The 27,560-nt window shown below is 36.2% G+C and overlaps 1 protein-coding gene across 5 annotated transcripts in view; it reads left to right on the forward strand.

The window, feature by feature from the left end:
- Window positions 1–27,560, forward strand: part of LOC127880842 (sodium- and chloride-dependent GABA transporter ine-like) — an 81,741-nt gene that overhangs the window by 18,184 nt on the left and 35,997 nt on the right. For all 5 annotated transcript variants that reach the window (XM_052428316.1, XM_052428299.1, XM_052428306.1 and 2 more), the window contains 2 exons: window positions 7,575–7,709; window positions 16,629–16,878. In XM_052428316.1, the coding sequence (XP_052284276.1) occupies window positions 7,575–7,709; window positions 16,629–16,878 (385 nt within the window). The remainder of the gene's footprint in view (window positions 1–7,574; window positions 7,710–16,628; window positions 16,879–27,560) is intronic.

Genomic DNA, 27,560 nt, shown 5'->3' on the forward strand with positions numbered 1-27,560 from the left:
ATGGACCTCTACCTTTTTATGAGGTTTGAGGTCATTGGGGTCAAGGTCACCGAGGCTAATAATAGATTTTTCCATCACATTTTTGTTACAGTTTCTCATAGCACCTTCATTACTTTACCGATCTCTTTCATATTTGGCATGTAGGTACCTTGCATGGACTTCTACCTTTTGATGAGGTTTGAGGTCACTGGGGTCAAGGTCACTGAGGCTAATACTAGATTTTTCCGTCACACTTTTGTTACATTTTCTCATAGCACCTTCAATACTTTACCGATCTCTTTCATATTTGGCATGTATGTACCTTGCATGGACCTCTACCTTTTGAGGAGGTTTGAGGTCACCGGGGTCAAGGTCACCAAGGCTAATAATAGATTTTTCCGTCACACTTTTGTTACAGTTTCTCATAGCACCTTCAATTCTTTACCAATCTCTTTCATATTTGCCATGCAGGTACCTTGCATGGACCTCTACCTTTTTATGAGGTCAAGGTCACCGAGGCTAATAATAGATTTTTTAGGTGGTTATTAACACATAGATTGACATCATCAGGGAGCATCCATCAGTTTCACTGATATTCTTGTTTAAGGAAAGCATGTTATTGCCAAGGTAAATTAACACATACAGCAGACTTTTTCAGTATACTGTTATATAACACACAGTACAGTTTTTCAACCAGTTCCGAATAATCAGCAGTTCCGATTAAGTATTTAATTTTCCATAATGCCCCAATAAAAACAAAATGATACGTGTCTAAGGTAGCATACATTAGTATACATTTTGACATTAGTTAAAGCAATAAATTAACAAAGTTCTAGCAAGAAAGCTTTTGTATTATGCTTACAGGGGGGATAAATGCCGCAAAAAGTTAACCGGAACTGATTGAATGAGTTATGTTTTGAAATGTGCATATGGATATAGAAGGCTTTATTATTTTCAAATAAACTTTTTGCTGATTGAAAACAAATGCCATGAAAATGTTTTGAAATACTAATTCTGTAAGTTGAATGATTTTTAATTGGGTGAACTTTAATTGGCTATTTTTGACAAAAAACTGCATATGCTGTCTAGCCTAACCTGTTATCATACAAAATAAATTTTACCCTTTATTTTTACATCTACTCACATTGACACTAAATCCTGAAAAAAATTATTGTGGTCAAAAGAATTAACGTTTTTTGCCGGGTGATTGTAAACTGGTTGAATGACTGTATTTAATGGTAGATGTATGGTTATCATATTAATGATATAGAGAATAATATTTAAGTGTGATTGTGTTCTTATAGTGCATCCAACGAGTTGAAGAAAGGTTAACATGGCGAGGGTAATGTTTCTTTATTTATAATTGTTTATGTCTCGACCCTCAAAGGGATGGTTTGTACGCAAGACCCAAGAGGGATATATTTTTATTCGTTTATTCATTAGCTCTATCAAAGAGCAACTTACTAACATCAATACATGCATACTAAATACCGCCAGCTTCTATTTGCTGAGTGTGCCAGTAGGGAGAACTTATCAGACATTGCTGACCATTACATGTACACCCCTCCTTTCTTTTAAGATAGAAGTTCAACAAAATGAACAAATATAGTGATGCATGATATAATTGATTATGTTGCTTTCTCATTAAACAATTGTCAAATTTCAGATGGTTACACTATTTATCAACACATTGTGTTACAAGATATGAGATACGGCTATTAATTGCTTTATTTTTATTTCCTTGAATTGTAATTCAACGATTTTCAAATAACGGGATTTAACATACAAACTATAATACAACTATCAAATCAATTACTAACAAAACATTCAAACAGTTCAAGCAAGCTGTTGTTTAAATGACATTTCCTGCCTAAGTGCCTCGGAAAATGTTCATCCACCAGGATGTTTGTTTCACAAATGTTTGTAAACTGACAAATTACTGATTGGAAATGCCATGCCATTCCTCCCCTAAATGAAGGGGTAATTGTTATGAAAGTTTATGTACACCATGTTACTACGTGTCTGTTATGCTGACTGACTCATTGACTAGAATGCATGAGGTGCCTGGAAATGCGAATCATTAATTTTAGGTGAAATATCACTGTTTAACTTTGACATTATTATGTGGTTGATTTCTTCTGGAAAAACGGTTAATTTAATCATGTAAAAAAACACTGTTTAACTAAGGCATTATTGTGGCCTCAGTCAAACTGATGTTAAAGCACTCTTCACAAAATTAATTATTTTAATAATAACCAAGTAAAATGCATTAATTCAACAGACATATGCATTTAAAATTTTCTCAGCAACACATCATAGCGGTGGGCCATTCTCCCTCTGAGACTGTTGTGGTCGGGAAGGCGTTGTTCTGCAATTATAATCTGTTGCGGCATGGACATCTGTTTGAACTGGCTTGAAATGTGATGCGTACAGGCGAAACAGTTTTTCTTGATGTTCTACTGTGATTGTAGAACCGTTCTTTTTAAAAACTTTGCCAGGCATAGAATTAAGTGGCATATCCTTTTTATGGAGGGGTTAAGACTCATTAAGACTATATGGCCTACGCTGATTCGTGACATTTTTATGCCTTGGTAGGGTGGCATATAGCAGTTGAACTGTCTGTCAGTATGTCAGTATGTGTGTTTGTCAGTCTATCCGGAAAAAAAACTTTAACGTTGGCCATAACTTTTGCATTATTGAAGATAGAAACTTGATATTTGGCATGCATGTGTATCTCATGAAGCTGCACATTTTGAGTGGTGGAAGTTCAAGGTCAAGGTCATCCTTCAAGGTCAAAGGTAAAAAAAATAAAAATAAATAATTTCAAAGCGGCGTTCTCATGAAGCTGCACATTGTGAGTGGTGTAAGTTCAAGGTAAAAGGTCATCCTTCAAGGTCAAAGGTAAAAAAGTAATATTTTTTTATATTTCAAAGCGGCGAAATAGGGGGCATTGTGTTTCTGACGAACACATCTCTTGTTGATTTTCGTTTGATATCTGCATTTCATTTTTTGATTGCTTTTTATGCCCCTGTTAGGGTGGCATACAGCAGTTGAACTGTCCGTCAGTATGTCAGTCTGTCTGTCTGTCTGTCCGAAAACTTTAAAGGTCATTAATTTTTCAATATTGAAGATAGGAACTTGATATTTGGCATGCATGTGCATCTCATAAAGCTGCACATTTTGAGTGGTGAAAGGTCAAGGTCATCCTTCAAGGTCAAATGTCTAATATATGGCTTCTGTCCGTCCGTCTGAAAACTTTAACATTGGCCATAACATTTTCAATATTGAAGATAGCAACATGATATTTGGCATGCATGTGTATCTCATGGAGCTGCACATTTTGAGTGGTGAAAGGTGAAAGTCAAGGTCATCTTTTAAAGTCATATGTCAAATATAAGGCGTCTGTCCGTCAGTCCAAAAACTTTAACATTGGCCATAACTTTTTCACTATTGAAGATAGCAACTTGATATTTGGCATGCATGTGTATCTCATGGAGCTGCACATTGTTAAAGGTCAAGGTCATCCTTCAAGGTCAAATTTCAAATATATGGCATCCGTCCGTCCGTACGAAAACTAACATTTGCCATAACTTATTTATGCATTCGAAGGGAGGCATATAGTTTTTGAACTGTCCGTCAGTCCGTCTGTCTGTTCGTCAGTCAGTCTGTCCGTCCGTCCGAAAACTTTAACATTGCCCATTACTTTTGCAATATTGAAGATAGCAACTTGATATTTTGCATGCATGTGTATCTCATGGAGCTGCACATTTTAAGTGGTGAAAGGTCAAGGTCATCCTTTAAAGTCAAGGTCAAAGGTCAAATATTGCAATATTGAAAATAGCAACTCAATATTTGGTATTCATGCATATCTCATGGAGCTGCACATTTTGAGTGGTGAAGGGTCAAGGTCATCCTTTAAGGTCAAAGGTCAAATTTTGCAATATTGAAGATAGCAACTTGATATTTGGCATGCATGTGTATCTCATGGAGCTGCACATTTTGAGTGGTGAAATGTCAAAGTCAAGGTCATCCTTCAAGGTCAAGGTCAAAGGTCAAACATTTTCAATATTGAAGATAGCAACTTGATATTTGGCATGCATGTGTATCTCATGGACCTTCACATTTTGAGTGGTGAAAGGTCAAGGTTATCCTTCAAGGTCAAAGGTCAAATATTGCAATATTTAAGATAGCATCTTGATATTTGGCACGCATGTGTATCTCATGTAGCTGCACATTTTGAGTGGTTAAAGGTCAAGGTCATCCTTCAGGGTCAAACGTCAAATATATGGCTTCAAAGCGGCGCAGTAGGGGGCATTGTGTTTCACGAACACAGCTCTTGTTGCAAATGAGTCCCTTTTTTGACATGCTCATCGTTTTCTGGTGCTCTGAAAATCAGAATTTTAGTTTCAAGTTTCCTTCCAAACATGATTTCTGCTGGTGAGCGGCTTGTGCTAGGATATGCTTTGGTTAGTCATTAGGAAGTTGCTCAGACCTTGTCTGATCTGTATTCCTTCTGTAACGGTCATTTTCAAAGCTTTCACAAGAGGCTTAAACTAGACCATAGGCTTGTAGCTGCAACGGTGTTACTCTGTGATGTTGAAATCCATATTTATGCCCCCCTTGGAAGTAGAGGGGATATATTGTTTTGCACGTCGGTCAGTCGGTCCATCTGTCGGTCTGTCGGTCCTTCCTTTCACCAGATGGTTTCCGGATGATAACTCAAGAACGCTTAGGCCTAGGATCATGAAACTTCATAGGTACATTGATCATGACTCGCAGATGACCCCTATTGATTTTGAGGTCACTAGGTCAAAGGTCAAGGTCACAGTGACCCGTAATAGTAAAATGGTTTCCGGATGATAACTCAATAACGCTTATGCCTAGGATCATGAAACTTCATAGGTACATTTATCATGACTCGCAGATGACCATTATTGATTTTCAGGTCAAAGGTCAAGGTCACAGTGACCCGAAATAGAAAAATGGTTTCCGGATGATAACTCAAGAATGCTTATGCCTATGATCATGAAACTTCATAGGTACATTGATCATGACTCAAAGATGACCCCTTTTGATTTTCAGGTCAACAGGTCAAAGGTCAAGGTCACGGTGACCCGAAATAGTTAAATGGTTTCCGGATGATAACTCAAGAACGCTTTTGCCTAGGATCATGAAACTTCATAGGTACATTGATCATGACTCGCAGATGACCCCTATTGATTTTCAAGTCACTAGGTCAAAGGTCAAGGTCATTTAAAAAAAGTTATGAGCTATTGTCATCACCTTGGCATTAGCGTCCGGTTAAGTTTTGTGTTTAGGTCCACTTTTCTCATAAAGTATCAAAGCTATAGCATTCAAACTTGGTAAACTTACTTTCTATCACGAGGGGACTGGGCAGGCAAAGTTAGATAACTCTGCCCTGCATTTTGACAGAATTATGTGCCCTTTTTATACTTGGAAAATTGAACATTTGGTTAAGAAAAAAGTATACTTTTTGCGATTGAGAATGTAGCCTAATTTCGGCTATAAAATCAGGGCCAAAAAAACAACCTGCTTAGGATCATGAAACTTCATACGTACATTGATCATGACTGGCAGATGACCCCTATTGATTTTCAGGTCACTAGGTCAAAGGTCAAGGTCACAGTGACTCAAAACAGTAAAATGGTTTCCGGGTGATAACTCAAGAATACTAAGGCCTAGGATCATGAAACTTCATATGTACATTTATCATTACTTGCAGATGACCCCTATTGATTTTCAGGTCACTAGGTCAAAGGTCAAGGTCACAGTGACAAAAAACGTATTCACACAATGGCTGCCACTACAACTGACAGCCCATATGGGGGCATGCAAGTTTTACAAACAGCCCTTGTTCATTTTTGGTTCGCAAATTTTTTAAAATTTTGGCTGTTAAACGGCGCTATATTGTCCGACTTTACTATGCTTTGAATCCCCATCATAGCGAATATTGTCTCCAGTTGAGAGAGCACTGTATGCACTGATACATGTCTGATAAGTTGGACAACTGGGAATCGGCATTAATCACATATAACTACCATTGCATTATCCCCATTCCGAAAAGGACCGCAAAAATCAATTGATACTTCACCCCATGGTCTCTTCATCAGCCAAAGATGATAAACGGGTTTGTTTTGCGTCGATTGTTTATGCCAAGTGTTGTTTGCTATTGCATGAAAGACAGATCGTAATATTTAATCTCTGCTGGTGGCCGTGGCTATATCCCCTAATGTCATTGAATCTGGTACTGCAGAAATTGCCAAGAAGATTACGTTATCCTCTATAAAACTTTCTATGTTATTTCCTGTCATTGTGTGTCTTGAGCAGTAATCAGGTATCATTTGATTCCCTGGGCGATATTTTACTGTGAAGTTGTATGTAAGCAATTTCAATCGCCACATTTCAAGTCGGGCAGATTGGATTTGTTTCGTGTTGTTGAAAATTGATTCCATGGGTTTGTGATTAGTGATTAATGTAAACTTTGACCCAAAGGGTACAGATGGAAGTGTGACCCTCACTCTATTTCTATGCATTCATATCCATGGTATCTTTCTGTCATGACCTTTATTTCAGCAATGTTACTATTTTTATGCCCCCCTTCGAAGAAGAGGGGGTATATTGCTTTGCTCATGTCGGTCTGTCGGTCGGTCTGTCGGTCTGTCCGTCCACCAGGTGGTTGTCAGACGATAACTCAAGAACGCTTGTGCCTAGGATCATGAAACTTCATAGGTACATTGATCATGACTAGCAGATGACCCCTGTTGATTTTGAGGTCATTAGGTCAAAGGTCAAGGTCACGGTGACTCGAAATAGTAAAATGTTTTTTTGAATGATAATTTTAGAATGCATACGCGGCCAACAGGGCACACTCTGAACAATATTACTGAAGCAACTGGTCTGTAATCCTAAATCTATAATTATCAGTCCAATGAAACATCATCCTTTTGGTAAAATCAGTGGATCAGTAAAAATATTATCAGAATATGAGAAATTTTTGTATATTTTGTATATTAAATATTGTGTTAATGTTTAATTTTGTTGATTAATATAAATATAAGCAGGACAGGGGAGGTAATACACTACAGGGGAAACAAATGCAATAAGTTTAAATTTATTGTTACAGACTTGCTTCCCTTGTAATATATTTAAATTTTACCAAATGTAAGGCTAACTGCATTTTTGTAATGCATACTACTACTACTACTACTACTACTACTACTACTGCTACTGCTGCTGCTGCTGCTGCTGCTGCTGCTGCTACTACTACTACTACTACTACTACTACTACTACTACTACTACTTCTACTACTACTACTACCACCACCACCACCACCACCACCACCACCACCACCACCACCACCACCACCACCACCATTCACAGTGACAAAAAACGTATTCAGTGACAAAAAACGTATTCACACAATGGCTGCTACTACAACTTATAGCCCATATAGGGGGGCATGCATGTGTTACAAACAGCCCTTGTTAAGCATTTATTTTGTTTAAAGGACAATTTAACCTCTTATTTTTCTGTCATACGATATTTTCTAAGACTGGCCCCTGTTCTGTTGTAGGGGCTTTCCTGATCCCATTCCTGATTATGCTGACCCTGTGTGGTATCCCTCTGCTTTACATGGAGATGGCAGTGGGTCAGTTCACGCAGCAGGGGCCAATAGGGGCCATTGGGAGACTGTGTCCTCTATTCAAAGGTAAAGTCATTCAGGGTGCAAGTGGTCAGTAAAAAGCGAGTGTTTTATGGATATATAGCAGCCCCATTCTTGGAAGACTGGGCTAAATGCATTTTTGTGGCGTAAGTCGTTACCATAACACAATAACTCCAAATATATGACAACTCAATAATTCAATTCAGAACAAAGTCGTTTGTAAAGTTAATTTTAATATAATTCTGCTTGAATAATAATTATGTTAATATGTTATTGAATTTTTATGCAAAGTTTCCAAATAATATAATTTCAAAGTCTTAAACAACAATTATCAGTTTCAATTTTATGAATTCAGCTGTAAGTCAAAAGGTTCTGATTCAAGCTATTGTTCAAAATGAGGTTAACTGAAGTACATAAAACATGGCACTTATTTATAGTCAAAACCACAAATCACCACATGGCTACTAAATATAGTACTTTGTGATCCACTACAGATCACACGTGGTTAGTGTGTGGCTATGATATTTATTAGTGAAATTATCATTTTGAATGATAAATAATCATATTTTAATGAAAAATCTACTTTTCTGAAAAAAATATTTCACTATCAAATATATATATAACAAGGTATCCAACTCAAAATCCGCCGAAAACAGAGTGCATCGCTTTGAACAGCCATAACGTCATCAGTTGTGCAGCGATTTTCATGATCTTGGTCGTATTCAACACAGAAATGAATATCCTTTCTGGATATGTATATATCTTGTTATATTTTAACAAATGCTGGGTCAAATTTTAAGAAATAACACGATACACAACTCATGTGACCTACTTTACAGCGATCAGACAGGATTAATGAATGAAAGCTTCAGGTGTAAAGACACACCTTCGCAATGGACCAATGAAATCACTCCTGTGTTTAAAATGTCGGTTAGTTGAAATGTATGTAAACAAAGGTTTCAAACGGCGCTGGACAGTTAATTTTGATGCATAATGCAAAGGCAAGCACGGTAAGAATGTTTTTTCATACGTTTTATTGAATAATGGTATCAAGGTCCTAAACTTTGCAGGGAAAATGCCCTTTACTTTGTGAAGATTTCATTCATTAATCCTGTCTGATCAACGTCAAGTATGTCACGCAAGTTGTGTATTGTGTTATTTCTTAAAAGTTTACCCAGAATTTGTAAAAATATTGAAAGACATGTACATATCCAGAAAGGAAATTCATTTCTGCGGTGAATAAGACCGAGATCGTGAAAATCGCTGCACTATTGATGAAGTTATGGCTGTTCAAAGCGATGCACCCCATTTTTGGGTGATTTTGAGTTGGATACCTTGTAATATATATATTTGATAGTGGTTTTTTTACAGAAAAGTTGATTGTTCATTATAAAATGATTATTTATTATCCAAAATGATGTTTTCACTAATTAATATCATAGCCACACGCTAACCACCTGTGTGACAGATGCATAATATCCTGTTATAAATATAATTATATTATAACATAAAAACTGTCTTTGTGTTTTCTAAATCAAAACTTATCTACATAACCAATGTCGATTCCCAATCATTAATATATTATTACATAAAAACTGTCCTCACATTGAATAAATTTTTGGTGACTTTAACAGGTCATTTTAATATTTTATCAATAAATTTAATTCTGTTATTCGATACAAGTCATATCCCAACAGCTGTGATTTTCTATCATCGGCAAGTTTGTAATATTTAATAAATTGTTATCTAAACTATGCATTAATAAATGTAAGGACCCATAATATTGATGTTAATATCCTCCATGAAAGGCATCGACGGTTTGCTATGTTAAGGCTAATACTGCTACATTCTCCGTTGATAGTGATCGGCTGACCTTCACATAGGTTTACTTTCATTATTCAATACTGTCTTACTTATCTTAAATTCTTTTGATAGAAATTTACCTCCACTGAAACTCCAATATAATGCGCTCAGTTATAATACTGAATCCAATATAACGTGGGTGGGTCTTGACTCCCATTTTTTCTCCAACCTTCCATTTCGATCTAGAGCGTTTTTTTGGCATTCAAATATGGCGGCGTCCGATGTGCTGATTGTATAATGGCTCAATTATAATCAATTAGAGACTAACCATTACTGGAGAATTTGACAGTATAAGTGTGATTATCTATTGTTCATTGCAATACAGGTGTGAACATACATGTAGTTTGCATTTCATGCATATGCTATCGATCTTTTGAATCATTGACAGCTTTGACAAGTTTTCAATACATGTTTCAAATCATTGTTATTTGTAGACAATATTCATTTAAATATTGTCTGCTAAAGTGTAATTAAAAATGAAGAGGCAAAGAGAAAATAATTAAGCTATCAAGACAAATAGATCCATCTAAACGTTAGGTAAATGTTTACAGAAATTTACTTTCATTTTCGCGCAATTTATAGGAAATGCCCAGGAAGCACGTTTTTTTTTCATCACTGAGGATGACGCAATGAAACCTTGCTTTGTTTCCTATTGCATTCAATCTAATTTAAACTCACTCATCCATTGGTTGTTACAATAAAATCTGAACAGTGCCCTATGAAACTGCTGTCCCATAATGCACTGTTGACTTTACACTTCTGAAATGGTGAATGTACAGTTTTTGAAATTCTCAACACATTTATTGTCATAAATGGTCAGAATTATTTGTTTTAATTGATGTAGTTATTCTTTACAAGTTCTATTACTTTTTAGGGAAAAATTCCATTAAAGCAGGAAATGTCTTCCTTGAATAGCCAGTGCAGACTACATAGGCTAATCTTGGATGACAGGCACAAGCATTAAGCCCTGTTTTCCCAGAGATAGGCTCATATACAGGTAGTTGGATAGGTATGTTTTTGAATACTCTGTCCAAATAGTTGGATGTTATCAATGTAGGCTGAGCTATACATTACATTTGTATGTGTGATGACTACTGAGGTAGCCTCCATACCAAGTCTTCACAGTTTATTTCATGTAGCAAATACATTTCATGTGATTTTAAATGTATCCTGATCAAACTTCAATGTAGCCCTAGCAACCAGTTCTTTCCACTGGAAATTTAACGGTCCCTCACAGGGGCGCTTGAATTTCGAAATCAGAGTCAGAAGGGCGCTTGGAATTTACCGATAAGTGTATTTTTCTGCACCTAGCCCTTCTAAAGATCAAAGCGATATCAACTTCGCCGAATATTTTAAGAGTTTCCTAACTAAAGGCAGAGCGTTGATTAATTGGAAAATCTATATTTGCCAATGAGAGGGCACGCTTTGCATGAGTGACAGCACTTGTAGACAGTCAATATCTGGTGTAAAATCATGCATACGAAGAGTGACGTAATTGCGATAAGTGCTTGATTTTGTGATAGTGTGTTTTCTACCAGACCTGTCGGTCTCTACGGTGTACATGTCAACGATTAAATCTCGGCAAGTTACTTGGAAGATTATGGCATCCGGGTGTAATTCTTGTGGAAATTGTGCATTTCATGCATACTATGGTCACACCATTTATTTGATTCATAAAGCTTTAAAAAAAATATTGTTGAATTATTTACACACCGCTATAAATGTAATGTTGATTTTGTTAATGAGCATAATTTAATTTATAATGCGAAACACTCTACCATTATTTAATGTTTGAGCCACTTAAATAAAAGCTAGCTTGAAATGAACAGAGCTTCATGTATAGTGTATTTCTTTGATTCAATAAAAAGTGCGTGAAAATTATGTTGACATGTACAACGTCTATTGTCGGCGTATTTATTGTTGTATCAAATCGGGAACAGCAAGTCATGAGATTATGCATGTGCAGTGAAAAAAACCCTGATTTCATCGAATCTTTAAATAGTCATATGCTTAAATAAATTTGATACTTAATAAAAATGACCAATGTTTCTGTTAATGAAATTTGTGAGCACTTTTATCATCAATATTTATCAGAATATGATTTTTAAAATGGAATATATGGGATTATCCGGTAATAAACAGTGATGGGAAAATACAGTAAGTATGCAATAATTTAGTCTGGTATATACGGATGTATTGGGGAATTGATTGTGTTGGGATTATGCATAACTATGCCTGAAAGGGTAAAAACAATTAAGATCAAAGCGCTGAAGGCATTGTAGGTGTTTGCTTTTGTATAAGTTTAGAAGCAACTCAGTTAAAAAAATTATGTTATAGCTTTTTATATTGCAAGCTTTAAATGAACACAACCCATTCAAATTTATAAAGAGTGTGTCTTAAAGCACAGGTCCAGATGTGTGTTTTTTTTTAAATCATTAATAAAAAATATAATTTAAGCTTCATTTTGGGAAAACAGGGCTTAATGCATATGCATAAATTGTCATCCTAGTACCAGAGACTCTCTGTAAACGAAAAACACCATTCAATCAGAAATGTCGTCCTTGATTTGCTTGTGCGCATTTCGAACCTTTTTGTCATTAAGAACACTAACTCTAACACTAGTTCTTTAGAGTGCTCTCCCTTTGTTGTTTTTTCGAAACGTCAATTTCATCGGTCAGACATATTACCATATATCCAATTCCAATTACAAAGGTTGTAACAAAAAACTACACATGAAGGAAAAAGACAGACAGTAAATGTACAGATGCCCCATTAACATCGTCAGCTTTTGTGGTGATCGAATCAAAACTAAGTTATTGTCAATTCTGTGCCTGAGAATGCAACCATGCAGCAGCCTCATTATACCATGGACAATGACATTGCAAAACTGTGTGACGAAGACTCTGATTGTGATTTTGATGACTTTCAGGATGAAAAGGGCAACACCAATTGTGCTATGTTATTTTGTTTTGAGTCTGACTAGAATTTAAAGCTGTTGTCCATCATACACTAATCACTAGAACACGCAAGTGTTTTGTTTTACTTTATCGAGTGTACTTATACACTGGCTGCACATTGCAATAAATATGAGTTAAACTTTACTTAATTCTTCAGTTATAAACTTGCGCTTTTCGGTCAAGTGAATTTTCGTCCGGACAGGCTAACTTTTCCATCAGCCTGTCCGGTTGACAGGCACTTTTTGGGACTTTTCATGAAGCCTTAGTATGTGTGAACAATATCAAAAACAAAACATGTTCATTTCACAACTTTTATTATTTATATCATTATACTATGTTTATTTGTAAAAACAATAAATTGTCACTAAAATCTACTTCATCATAACACATTTAAGTCATTTAACACATTTAATGTACTGGTAGCACCTTTTCATCACATATTTATCGTCATTATCATCATCCCTATGACTGCTTTTGTAACAAAACACAATCTTAATGCATGGAACATCTAGTATATCTATTACTGTTTATCCGAATACTATACATATCCGAAATATGTACACTTAAGAATGCCTTACCTGTTTCACTTTAATAATCCAAATTTTCCTTGTTGTTATCTGGTTTCACAAACCTTATCAAATGTTTGATAAATCCAGTTAATGCTGTCTCCATTATTAAATCACCATTACTTGTAATTTGAATCGCCAGCTTTGAATTGAACGCGGGTTGAATGTTATATACAATACGACCACCATTTGCAATGTTCAAGGTCATGACGTAGCAATTTAATTTTACTCGGATAATTTATACTTAATAGAGGAAATGTGTTTCTCAATGTTTATGTGTAGTATAATGACTTTTTAGTATAAAAAATGAACTGTTATTCCAATTACATTATCATTAGACAACTTGCGGCACACGCCAAGAAGCACGAGTGTGTTGTTATAACAACCAATAATATTAAGGGACTGCTTTGTCACGGTCAATTAATGATCCGTGCGTGGGGTGGGGGGCGAATCGCTTGCGGGCAGTAGCATGCCTTAGCAAAAATAATTGGGCGGCTTGATTTTCGCTTTACCGGTCTTGTTTACTCAAAAAATTGGGCGACTTAATCTTCGCTTTTCTGGGCTCGTAGGGCGAGATCACGGGCATAAGAGCGAAATTATCGCTCTGCCTGTAGGGTAGTCCCTGACAGCAAATTAAACAAGTTTAAATTTAATAACTGTACATTTAACAAGAAGCTTATATATGTCACAGATGGGATGCTTTCTATGGTGTACGAACTGGTCCAAAACTATTCTAAACCGTCTGTGACAGTTTGTAAACTGTCCGGGACGGTTTACTAAACTGTATCGGACATCTACATAATTTTGGTGTAAATTATAGTACGGCATAGGTTTTGAAGATGAGTCAATAAAAAAAACAGTATTTCTTTAACTAATTCAGAACATTTTCAATCTCCGGCTTTTCTTGTGGTATTTTTGTCAATTGCTTACTTGAAAAAGTATTATTCAGTCTATTAAACCTGTTCGGTTTAAAAGCTGCTTCCTTATATGTATCAAAAAATGCACTTTAAAAGATGAAATTCGTTACCTATGTCAGAAATACTTTGCGGGCAAATACATTTATTTTGAGTACTTAAAATATTCATTTTTAACTCTGACGTGTTTGGCAGCAATGATTGATTGAATATTATGAAAGTCATGTTTTGTTCGAGAAAAATAGCGTCGCTCCAGATGACAACGATATTACATTACGCTCCTAAAACTTCCAAAGTTAAGCTCTATTGTAACCCTACTCCAGCAATAATACCGTATCGGACAGTTTGAACCGTCCCGGATGGTTTATGCGCACGAACGGTCCTAAACTTTCATAAACCGTCTGTCCGGGACAGTTTACAAACCATCCGGGACGGTTTATAAATCGTCCGGGACGGTTTAGAATAGTTTTGGACCAGTTCGTACACCATAGCTTTATGGTGATCTAAAAACAAAAAATGAAATATATTAATATAATAGCAATTAATTTGTGATGAATTTTTAGTTTTTTAATTTTTTTAGAAATCTCATTATCAAAAGAATCTTCATTCACTTTTTACTAGGCTTTGTACATTCTGAACTTTCTATTTTGACGATTGAAACAGAAAAATTATGTCACATTTATTAAGCACTAATCAGTGCAAAACCTTTAATTATTGCCTTTAATCACACACATTTTGCTAAACACAAATTTTGTTGATTGATATTATTGTCAATCTAACATTCCTTAATCTGCTTCGTATAGCATGACAAACACTTCACCTATATCAAAAAAGTTGTTATACTACATGGTTGTCAGTCAGCATGCTTCAATGTGTACAGCAGTATCGCTTACATCATGGAGATCTATTGCATAACAACTGCCGTAATGCGGCTGGTAAACGGGTTTTTCTGTCATATTAAGGCAATAGTAAAAAAAAAAAAAAGTGGATGAAAAAAACAACAACACCATTTGTGAAAATTTTTCGCCATCATTTTTTATTTTATTGCCATTTGCAACAATGGCCATCAACAGTTGGAACCCTGAACATATTTTATGTTACAGGCGTAGGCATATTTTTGACGATGCTGGAACAGCGTCGTCTAAGGTTTCATAACCAGTAAAAAAATTCTTCACAATGGGGACCTATGTAAAAGACCGAGCCAGTCCGATTGAGATAACTCGATTTTTCAGTTACTTCCCTTGGCATTCGCCACTGCGAAGGAGATTGCTTGTTGATTTTCATTGATAACATTCTCCTAGCAGAGTTGTCGTTCGTGTTGATAAAGGTAAATATTAATAGAACAGCATATCCTGGGGAAACAGATTCAATAAGTGTATCAGAACGTTAATTTAAAATTAGTAATTTTACATCCATTTTATTTTTATGGACCAATGAAACAACTATATATTTTCTCTATTTTGTTTGATATTTGTTCTCGATTTAGTAAATAAATTGCGAATAAAAACATGTAATATTAACTTTTTACGTGATCACAAAACTAAAGAATGCGAACAATTTCGAACCTGCAAATTGTAAACGCTGCACGGCTATGATATATATATAGTTATAACAACATTTCTTTGCGTAATTGTTCGTCCCGCTAGCGCAGTGGTAAGGACGTTCGCTTTTTCACCTTGACGACACCGGTTCGATTCCCGCTCCCGGCGCAATGTTATATTTTGTCCGTTTTGTGGTCACCATTCCAGACAGGTGTTTTTTCCGGATAATCTCATCCCCCCCCCCCCCCCCCGCAGCATTTGACCATATAAAAAATTAAAAAGTATTTCAGTACAAAACAAATAGCTGGAAATTGCAGCTATCATTCAAAATTCGTCCCAACTGATGTCAATCTAATCTTATTAGGTAGGAGTGCTGGACACACTCCGGGTCCCAACATTATGCAGCCTCAGCGCGGAGGTAACTCATTACCTTGGAAAAACACAAATACACAGACTGGGTGCAGACTGGGTGCAGCCTAGGCGCGTATAGACTCAAACAAGGCAACAAACTCAAGTGTGGGCACTACATATTGAATACGATATTCGAACAGAAATTACACAACCACCTAAGTGTACATACCATGTTTGATATTTCGTTCGACTGTTAGATTTCAGCATATACATGTATAAGGTCATTTCGCTATTAGTTAACTTATCCATATGTTCGTGGGCGAACTTGGATAGTCAAGTGCTCATACGATTGAGCTCACATGGTCCGGCTATGTGCTCATACCTACTATCGAGAATCATCATGAAGGTATTGCCATACTTAATGAACAAGAATGTGACCCGCCTCCCAGTTTCGCTCAATGGGTTAAGTTACCCACGGGTACTACTTCCCCGTACCCCTAAACTTTTTTTCGTACCAAAAATGTTTCGTATGCAAATTTTTTTCGTACCAAATTTTTTTTCGTACCCAAAATTTTCGTACCCAAATTTTTTTTCGTACCCAAATGTTCGTATCAACATACACAATTGTGGTGATATAGATAGACTTAAATTGATGTTTTATATCCATCCTCTTCAAAAGCATCCTCACACCAGTACTGTCAGTACTTTGATTGAGGTTATCTATTGCCAGTTGGGCATGTTATAGTTGGGGTCATTTTTCTGTTCTTTGAAGGTGCTGGCCTTGCCACTGTGGTGATATCGTTTTTGTTTACAACGTACTACAACGTGATAATAACCTGGGCGTTCTACTACCTGTTCAGCTCGCTACAGGCCGTCCTACCATGGTCAGACTGCAGCAATGATTGGAACTCGGACACCTGTTTTGATGGCAGCAACAAGACTGTGGTTGACTTGACAACCAATATCACCATAATGGTCGCCAGGTCAAACAATAGCATATCACCAACAGAAGATTTCTATGAGTAAGTTGTAGTTTTACCTTAAAAATCATTTTATTGTCCCCTACCAGTTTCACCGGAGGGGACTTATGGTTTGCGCTCTGTCTGTCTGTCAGTTACACTTTTCTGGATCCTTCGATAACTTTAAAAGTTCTTAACATTTTGTTTAGATGGCAATATGGACATTATGCACGTCATCTCATTTTGTTCCTACGTCAAAAATTCTGGTTGCTATGGCAACAAATAGACTAGAAATACTGCTGAAAATGGTGGTTTTCTGGATCCTGCGATAACTTTAAAAGTTCTTAACATTTTTTCATGAAACTTGAAACATGGATAGATGGCAATATGGACATTATGCACGTCATTTCATTTTGTTCTTACGTCAAAAATTCTGGTTGCTATGGCAACAAATAGACTAGAAATACTGCTGAAAATGGTGGTTTTCTGGATCCTGCGATAACTTTAAAAGTTCTTAATATTTTTTCATGAAACTTGAAACGTGGATAGATGGCAATATGGACATTATGCACGCCATTTTATTTTGTTCCTACGTCAAAAATTCTGGTTGCTATGGCAAAAAATAAAAAAAAATATTCTGACAATGGTGGGATTTCTGACAATGGTGGAGCCGGTAGAGGACTATATTGCTTGGCAATAGTCTTTTTAAAAAAGTATTTCATTATTGAACCAGTGAAGTGCTATTATGGGGCCTCTTTTTCCCTTATCTGAAGTATGCATTTTAGGCATTCTGAAAACTGTTTATAACAAATAAGTAAACTAGCAAAAATAGGTGTATTAGATAGAATTGCTTGAAATAACATTTTTTACATATTTTCAGATGTTCCAAACTCCCTTATAGACTAATTGCAGCTCATTTTTCGGCGTAGCTGTATTAAGCCAGCTTTTCACCTTACCTGACCTTTGTAAGTGTCCAATAAAATTTCCCGCGGCTAGGTACGAATGAATACACTTCATTTATTCCATTGGCTGATTTGAGTATACCACCAGATCATTGGAAACATACCTGCGTCTTTGTAGCACTGTTTTACTGCATGAAACAATTTTATCTCTAATGAAAAGGCTTAATAGATAGAACAGTTTTACACTCAATTCTCGACATCAATACAGTTTGTGCGTGCACCTTTTATTTTCAGAGGATTGCCAGGGCAAAAGCGTTTATACTTAAAGGCTATGTTCTCATATTTAGTACTTACTTCCATATTCCTGTCAACATGGTTACATGTAAAAGTATAAAGAGCAGTGGAAGCGAGGCCTCACTTTTAAGCATTGCATTTCAACCCCCGAGGTATCGGCTCCATTCGCGGCCAGTGTGTGAATGTCAGAGTTTATATACAGGTCATCACTGGAGTGCGGCCAGTAAAATAATCGTTATATAATAAAGACGCTATCCGTGAACTAGGTGACCTTGAATTTTCTTTAGACCAGAAATATGTTTAATGAAGATATTCAGCAATATAATTATGGTATGTCAATAATAGATTCTTAATTTGTTTTCATTAATACAATGATAAATATTATTTTTGATTAATTTAACAATAATTATTCCACCATATTGACTAATGTATTAAGCTTGAGCGCGATGATTCTCAATACTGTTAATAATTGAATCAAATAGCAATGCCCGACAAACCACTAAAACAGGTTTGTTCGAAGAATGCGCCTATAAATACGGATACTTCGCGTGTGGCCGGTTGACTCATATGTTTTAATTTCACTTCCATTCTTCTTTTGGATTTCTGTTTTGTTTCTATAGGTTTATGACCAGCAATATGTAATATTGTAAAATAAGCTGCGAAAACTCCGCGTTACATACCGTACTGCGTGTGATGCAGCTAAGAACTGCACAGAAAAAGACATTCGCTATCCTTGATCTCATTCATTGAACTATCAACGCTGTTTATCTTTTTAGCTCACCTGATTGCTCAGGTGAGCTTTTCTGACCAGTCTTTGTCCGTCGTATGTCCGTCCGTCCGTAAACATTTGCTCGTAAACACTCTAGAGGCCACATTTCTTGTCCCATCTTCATGAATTTTGGTCAAAAGCTTTGCCCCAATAAAATCTCGGCCGAGTTCGAAACTGGGTTGTGCCGGGTCAAAAACAAGGTCAGTAGGTAAAATAAAAAGAAAAACCTTGAAAACACTGTAGAAGTCACATTTTATGTTCAATCCTCATGTAACTTTGTCAAAACGTTTGTCTTAATGATATCTTGATTGAGTTCAAAAGTGGTTCCTGTAGTGTTGAAAAACATGGCCGCCAGTGGGCGGGGCAGTTTTCCTTTTTTGACTATAGAGAAACCTTGTAAACACTCTAAAAGTCACAATTTTTGCCCAATCATCATGAAAGTTGGTCAAAACATTGGTTTTATTGATTTCTTGGACGAGTTCGAAATTGTCCAGATCGGTATAAAAACATGGCCGCCAGGGGGTGGGGCAGTTTTCTCTATATGTATATAGTAAAAACATGGGAACACTCTTGAAGTCACATTTTTGGTCCAATGTTCATGAAATTTGGTCAGAACATGTGTTTTTTGGATATGACAGTTGAGTTCGAAAATGGTTCGGATCGGTAAAACAGCATGGCTGCTGGGGGGGGGGTCATTTTCCTTATATTTATATAGTAATAACAGCTTTTGAACACTATATAGTTTATCATGTCAAGGGAATTAACTGCAAATGAAAAATTATGTTGAATTGACAGAGTTGTCTCCCTTTTAAAATATTTGTTGTTAGCACAAGAAGATTAAGTGGAATTAATTATAAATGATAGTTTTACATTCTGGAACATATCAAACTTTTGAAAATGTTTTTTATTGTTTGATGATTCTGTACAATATGGCATTCTTTTGTCAAACAATTAAAGCGAGACGATACGATTTTTGTATGTGTTAAATTGTAATATATTGATAAATACATGTTACAATAACACAAAATAGGCAAGATATTGAAGACGAATTTCATAAAATGCAGCAAAGACAAATTAGCGCCCAGAACTGATGGTGACGAAGATATTTCGTACATATTTTCCTACAATAAACGAAGAATTTGTCTGTTTATAAGGATAGGAGTTAGTGTTTGTGTGTCGAATGAATAGATATTGCTGCAGGAATTTAAAAACAACCATTAAACTAAATTAAGATGCACATCGTACATGCATGATATACATTCTGGCGAATTCTACTGTACAGACATTTTCGATTTCAGAATTAAATATCTCGCTTATTTCGCATTTTTCAACACAAGTCATGTTCTTCTTAAGTTATATTTTAAATTATATTGAAATGTATGACCTTGTTAACACTCTAGAGGTCACATTTATATTCCGATCATCATGAAACTTGGTCTGAAGATTTGTCCCAATGATATCTTGGATGAGTTCGAAAACGTTTTTTGTTGCTCTAAAAACATGGCCAGCAGGGGCAGGGAATTTTTCCTTATATGGCTATATATGGCTTTAGTAAAACCTTGTTAACACTCTAGAGGCCACATTTTTGTCCAATCTTCATGAAATTTGGTCAGAAGATTGGTCTCAATGATATCTTGGATGAGTTAGAAAATAATTATGTTTGCTTGAAAAACATGGCTTCCAATGGGGCGGGGCATTTTTCCTTATACGGCTATAGTAAAATCTTGTTAACACTTGTTAGTTTAATTCAGTTGCCCAATCTCCATGAAATTTGGTCAGAACATTGTGTCCAGTGTAGTAAAGTTTGGTTTTATTATGTCACTATTATGTACCATTAACTAAAAAGCTTGTGAACACTCTAGAAGTCACATTATTTGCCCAATCATCATGAAACTTGGTGAAAAGATTGGTTTTAAATATATCTCAGATGAGTTGGCAAATGGTCCCGATCGGTCAAAAAACATGGCCGTCAGGTGGGGGGGGGGGTGGCAGTTTTCCTTATGTGACTAGAGAGAAACCTTGTGATCGAACACTATAGAAGTCTCATTTTTTGCCTAATCATCGTGAAACTTAGTCAATACATTGGTTTTATTGATTTCTCGGACAAGTTGGAAAATGTTCCCTCTTCCAAGCTTTAGTGAAGGATGAGGGACATTATTTAAGTAAAGCCGGAGGCTGAGCATGTATATTTAGCATATCGGGATGACGATATCGAGTGATCCGCATTTTAAATAACGCGCTTAAAAAACCACATGACTCACCTACTTACCCAGATAATCAACCAGATTTTACCATTCTTTAAAACTGTTTTGTTGCTTCAAAATCGTACACAATTACGATCACTATATCTGCGAAGGCTGTAATACAGATATATAATTATTTATAGTTAATCTTGAAAATTTCAATATGTCTAGAATCAGGTTTGAATTTTGTAAACAGGTCTCTTTAATTTGATGCATATTAATTGAATCATCTAGATACAATATAAACACATGATTTCCATAAATCTAAACCAAGCCTGTATTGGCCGTAAATTTTATGTAAACAATTTTGGAGCTGGCGCTAAACCAAGCGTCAGGCAAACAAACTTATAGAGAGTTCCATTCAATCTGAATATTAAAATTTGTGTTCATGTTCATGCCAAGGTACTAAAAGTATATGTATCCTGCAGATCTATACTCTAAAATAATCATTCTTCTGAATGAGATCCAAAAACATTTATAACATTTCTTATTTACAGTGCTCATAAACAATTAATTCATTAGATATTTCAAATTAATTACTGGTCTATACTTCCCATTTGCTTTAGGCACTATAAAAATATTAGAAATAAACTGATTGTCTACATCACTTGACTGTACAAAAAATTGCTCCTTTTTAAGAAAAAGATTTACTTTCTCATTAACAATTAATATTTGATCAAAACTAAATGGAATTTCATTTGAAATAATGTTTAGCCAGGAAGTCTAGTATAAATTTCTCCCATTTTTGCGCATGATACTTAAATTTTCCCTCAGTGCACACCACTAGTTTATTGTCTGGTCAGCCATAGTAATAGTAGCATTGGGAATAGTCTACTCTTCTAAGGCCAGCATTTTTTTATTATTTGTTTTATGGGAGCGCCCGACCCTATTTTTCGACAAATACAAAAATAAAAGTCACTTTCGTTTTTTTTGTTTATATTTCACCCGCAGACCTGGTATTTTAACCAAAACTAGAAAAAAAAATTGGGCAGATCGCCGAAAGTGTCGTTCAAAATTTGTTTATTATACGGGTTTATTCATTGTTCCAAAATATGGAACCAGGTGGTTTCCGGATGATAACTCAAGAACGCTTGGGCCTAGGATCATGAAACTTCATAGATACATTGATCATGACTCGCAGATGACCCCTATTGATTTTGAGGTCACTAGGTCAAAGGTCAAGGTCACAGTGACCAGAAATAGTAAAATGGTTTCCGGACGATAACTCAAGAACGCTTAGGCCTAGGATCATGAAACTTGATAGGTAGATTGATCATGACTCGCAGATGACTCCTATTGATTTTCAGGTCACTAGGTCAAAGGTCAAGGTCACAGTGACCCGAAATAGTAAAATGGTTTCCGGATGATAACTCAAGAACGCTTATGCCTAGGATCATGAAACTTCGTAGGTAGATTGATAATGGCTTGCAGATGACCCCTATTGATTTTCAGGTCACTAGGTCAAAGGTCAAGGTCACGGTGACCCAAAATAGTAAAATGGTTTCCGGATGATAACTCAAGAACAAGACTAGCAGATGACCCCTATTGATTTTCAGGTCACTAGGTCAAAGGTCAAGGTCACAGTGACCCGAAATAGTAAAATGGTTTCCGGATGATTACTCAAGAACGCTTATGCCTAGGATCATGAAACTTGATAGGTAGATTGATCATGACTCGCAAGTGACCCCTTTTGATATTCAGGTCACTATATCAAAGGTGAAGGTCACGGTGACCCGAAATAGTAAAATGGTTTCCGGATGATAACTCAAGAACGCTTATGGCTAGGATCATTAAACTTCATAGGTACATTGAACATGACTGGCAGATGACCCCTATTGATTTTCAGGTCACTAGGTCAAAGGTCAAGGTCACAGTGATAAAAAACATATTCACACAATGGCTGTCACTACAACGGAGAGCCCATATGGGGGGCATGCATGTTTTACAAACAGCCCTTGTTATTATTGTAATATAAGTGAACATTATTGTCACTATCATAATGGTCCATTTTCAAATGGATGTTTGGTCAATTGTCTAAATTATGCCCATACTAGTGGGTAATGTTATCATTTTCCGTGACTACGTCATCGGAATTAACTCCAAGAGCAACTTTCAAATTGTCAATTTCTTGCTTGGACAATTTAGAAAAATCCAACACATTGGAATTCATTATTGAATTGATGCACGTGCTCGTAGAAGCTGACGACATATTTCTGTCAGTCTTTTTAACTTACTTTTTTATACGCCCGTCTATGACGGGACGTATTATGGTATACCCCGCGTCTGTCCGTCCGTCCGTCCGTCTGTCCGTCCGTCCGTCTGTCCGTCCGTCCGTCCGTCTGTTAATGTCGTACGCTACGTCAAATATCCTTGGACAGATTTTCTTCAAATTTTAACACAATCTTAATATTGATAAACCCTGATCCCCTTTCGTTTTTGACGGAATTCTGAATTGTCGTTCCAGAGTTATGGGACTTTGTTCGTCAAAATTTCGTGATTTCATTGAATGTCCTACTGTAGCTCAAATATCCTTCGATGGATTTTTTTCAAATTTCAACACAATCTTAATATTGATAAACCCTGATCCCCTTTCGTTTTTGACGGAATTCTGAATTGTCGTTCCAGAGTTATGGGACTTTGTTCGTCAAAATTTCGTGATTTCATTGAATGTCCTACCGTAGCCGTCCGTCCGTCCGTCTGTTAATGTCGTACGCTACGTCAAATATCCTTTGACAGATTTTCTTCAAATTTTAACACAATCTTAATATTGATAAACCCTGATCCCCTTTCGTTTTTGACGGAATTCTGAATTGTCGTTCCAGAGTTATGGGACTTTGTTCGTCAAAATTTCGTGATTTCATTGAATGTCCTACTGTAGCTCAAATATCCTTCGATGGATTTTTTTTTTTTTTTTTTTAGTATCCCTGAAAAATTGAACAAGGTGAGCTTTTTTCTATTCCGATTGTACACTACCACTTACCCATCTACATTTCTCTTTTATTATTGGTCAAAATATCTATAACAGGTTTACTTCAACTCCATATCCTCTAAAGAAATGCATACATATACTCAAAAAAAGATATGGTATGAATGTCAAGGAGACGGCGCTCCATGCTCATGTACTTATAAAATAAACCATGTATTCAAATACAAATAAACTGAAGTAAAAAAATGATTCAAAGGGTTATTTATTACCTTACTACTTCATTGGCGAACGACGGGCTTATCATGCGCTCATGGCGCAGCTCCTCAGTTAATAAATTACACAATTAGCAACCTTTGTGCAAACAACTGCCTTGCCTTTCGTTTTATTAATAACTACATACTTTAATGTCCTTTTGGGAACAAATGGCAATAAAAAATTCATCATATCCAAAATCCGAAATTTCGGACGGTGTTTTCCGCGAGCGAAGCTCGTCAGATATTTTTGCTCTAATTATTTCCAAACAAATTAAATAATAGGACTACGTCCTTAGTAATGCAGTATTAAACAATAAAAACAATAGATACAATCAATTTCAACAGGTATTTACCTACCTGTACAGAGAACAAACCACTCGACAGAATGCCAAATCGAAGAATGGTAAAATCTGGTAGAATATCCGGGTATGTAGGTGAGTCACGTGGTGTTTTTAAGCACGTTATTTAAAATCACTCGATATCGTCATCCTGATATGCTAAGTATACATGTGAAAGCCGTAGGCTTTACGGAAAATAATGGCTCAGATCGGTGAAACACACTTTTTAGCTCACCTGATTGCTCAGGTGAGGTTTTAGAATTGGTCTTTGTCTGCCGTCCGTTCGTCCACATTTGATTTGTAAACACTAGCATTCGCACTTCTCAAGCATTCTTAATGAAAGTTGCTGAAAGATCTCAGTCAAGTTTGATAATGAGCAAAATCACATAATTAATGCCATAATTATTGCCCTTAGATTGTCCAAATTTTCATTATATTATACAAAATCCTTGTAAACACTCTAGAGGTCACAATTTTGTTTCAGATTTTATGAATCTTGGTCAAAATATTTATTTTTGTAAGCAAAGTTTGATGTTTGGTAAGGGGGGTCAACTAAAATATCGGTCACCAGGTAAAATCTTACAAAAACAAAAACACTTTATACGCCAGAGTTTTGGTTCAATAATGATGTTTGTCTGGACAATATCTAGGTCAACTTTGACGTTTAGTAAAGATTAAATGAACTGATTCCTCTCAGGTTAGCGAACTAGGGCCATCTTGGCCCTCTTGTTGAAGAAGAGTGGATATATTGTTTTGCACATGTCGGTCCGTCCACCAAATGGTTTCCGGATGATAACTCAAGAACGCTTAGGCCTTGGATCAGGAAAGTTCATAGGTACATTGATCATGACTGGCAGATGACCCCTATTGATTTTCAGGTCACTAGGTCAAAGGTCAAGGTCACAGTGACTCGAAATAATAAAATGGTTTCTGGATAATAACTCAAGAACGCTTAGGCCTGCTATCAGGAAAGTTCATAGGGACATTGACCATGACTGACAGATGATCCCTATTGATTTTCAGTACTCTAGGTCAAAGATCAAGGTCACAGAGACTTGAAACAATAAAATAGTTTCCGGATGATAACTCACGAATGCTTAGGGTTAGGATCAGGAAAGTTCATGGGGACATTTTGTCATGACCGACAGATGACCCCTATTGATTTTCAGGACTCTAGGTCAAAGTTCAAGGTCACAGTGACTTGAGGCAGTAAAATGGTTTCCGGATGATAACTCAAGAACCCTTAGGCCTAGTATCAGGAAAGTTCATAGGGACATTGGTCACAAAGTTCAAGGTCACAGTATCTCGAAGCAGTAAAATGGTATCTGGATGATAACTCAAGAACGCTTAAGTCTGGGATTAGAAAAGATCATAGGGCCATTGGTCATGACTGACAGATGACACCTTTTGATTTTCAGTACTCTAGGTCAAAGGTCAAGGTCACAGTGATATTTTTGGATATTTTTTGTATCTAAGTTTTTGGACACAAAAAAAATGTATAATTTTTAAGTGTCCCAAAACGTAATTACGGTATGTCTAATGATACATTAAGCTATAGATTGGCATATTAAAAATGTATGGTTTTTAGCTCACCTGAGCAATAGCTCGGGGTGAGCTATTGTGATCACTCAACGTCCGGCGTCCGTCCGTCCGTCTGTCTGTCTGTCTGTAAACAATTTGTAAACATCTTCTTCTACTAAACCATTGAGCCAATTTCAACTAAATTTCATGTGGAGCATCCCTAGGTCATGGGACAAAAGAATTGTTAAAAAAATTTTGATCACATAACCAAGATGGCCGCCATGACCATATATGGTAAAAACCTTAAAAAATCTTCTTGTCAGAAACCGCTCATCAGATTTTCAAAAAATTTCACAGGGATGACCTTTGAAGGCTCCCCTGAAAAAGTTGTTCAAAGAAATTTGATTTGTCAAAAAACATGGCCGCAGGAGCTCGTTGAACTTTGCATGTTTATTCGTTTTTGCCTATTTTGTGAAAGCTTTCAAAAATCTTCCACATTTTTTGTCCGATCCTTTCCAAATTGGCACAGTGTCTTTATATCAATGATGACACGAACCCTACAAAAAATGAGCATTATTGGTCCATGAAGTACAGAATTACCTCCCCTTGAATTGAGAAAATGGTGTTTATGCAATAAAGTCCAAATTTTTCATCCAATTCTTTCCAAACTTATAAGGATTTAGCATGGTTCAAACAAGGGAAACAACTACGGTTTATGCATGTTCTTTTTATTACAGATTTGCCTCCCTTTAATTCATTCAAAATCTCATTTTACAGCAGAGATTCCAAATCTGACCTGTAAATGAGCCCCATATTTACTGCCAGTGCTAGGTTACCTTTTCCCATTTGATCATTCTTAAGTATTGGTCTTGTAATGCTGCTACTGCTTCTGCGACTGATACTGCTACTACTACTACTACTACTACTACTACTACTACTACTACTACTACTACTACTACTACTACTACTACTTCTACTACTACTACTACTACTACTACTACTTCTACTACTACTACCAGTACTACTACTACTACTACTACTACTACTACTACTACTACTACTACTTCTACTACTACTACTAGTACTACTACTACTAGTACTACTACTACTACCACCACCACCACCACCACCACCACCACCAACACCACCACCACGTCTACGATTACTACTTTTACTACTACTGCCACTACTACTACTACTTTTACCACTACTACTACTACTACTACTACTACTACCACTACTACTACTACTACTACTACTACTACTACTACTACTACTACTTCTTCTACTACTACTACTACTACTACTACTTCTACTACTACTACTACTACTACTACTACTTCTACTACTACTACTACTACTACTACTACTACTACTACTACTACTACTACTACAACTACTATTACTACTACTACTACTACTACTACTACTACTACTACTACTACTACTACTACTACTACTACTACTACTACACCACCACCACCACCACCACCACCAC

Source organism: Dreissena polymorpha, chromosome 1 (assembly GCF_020536995.1).
Source record: "Dreissena polymorpha isolate Duluth1 chromosome 1, UMN_Dpol_1.0, whole genome shotgun sequence".
Taxonomy (NCBI): Eukaryota; Metazoa; Mollusca; class Bivalvia; order Myida; family Dreissenidae; genus Dreissena; species Dreissena polymorpha.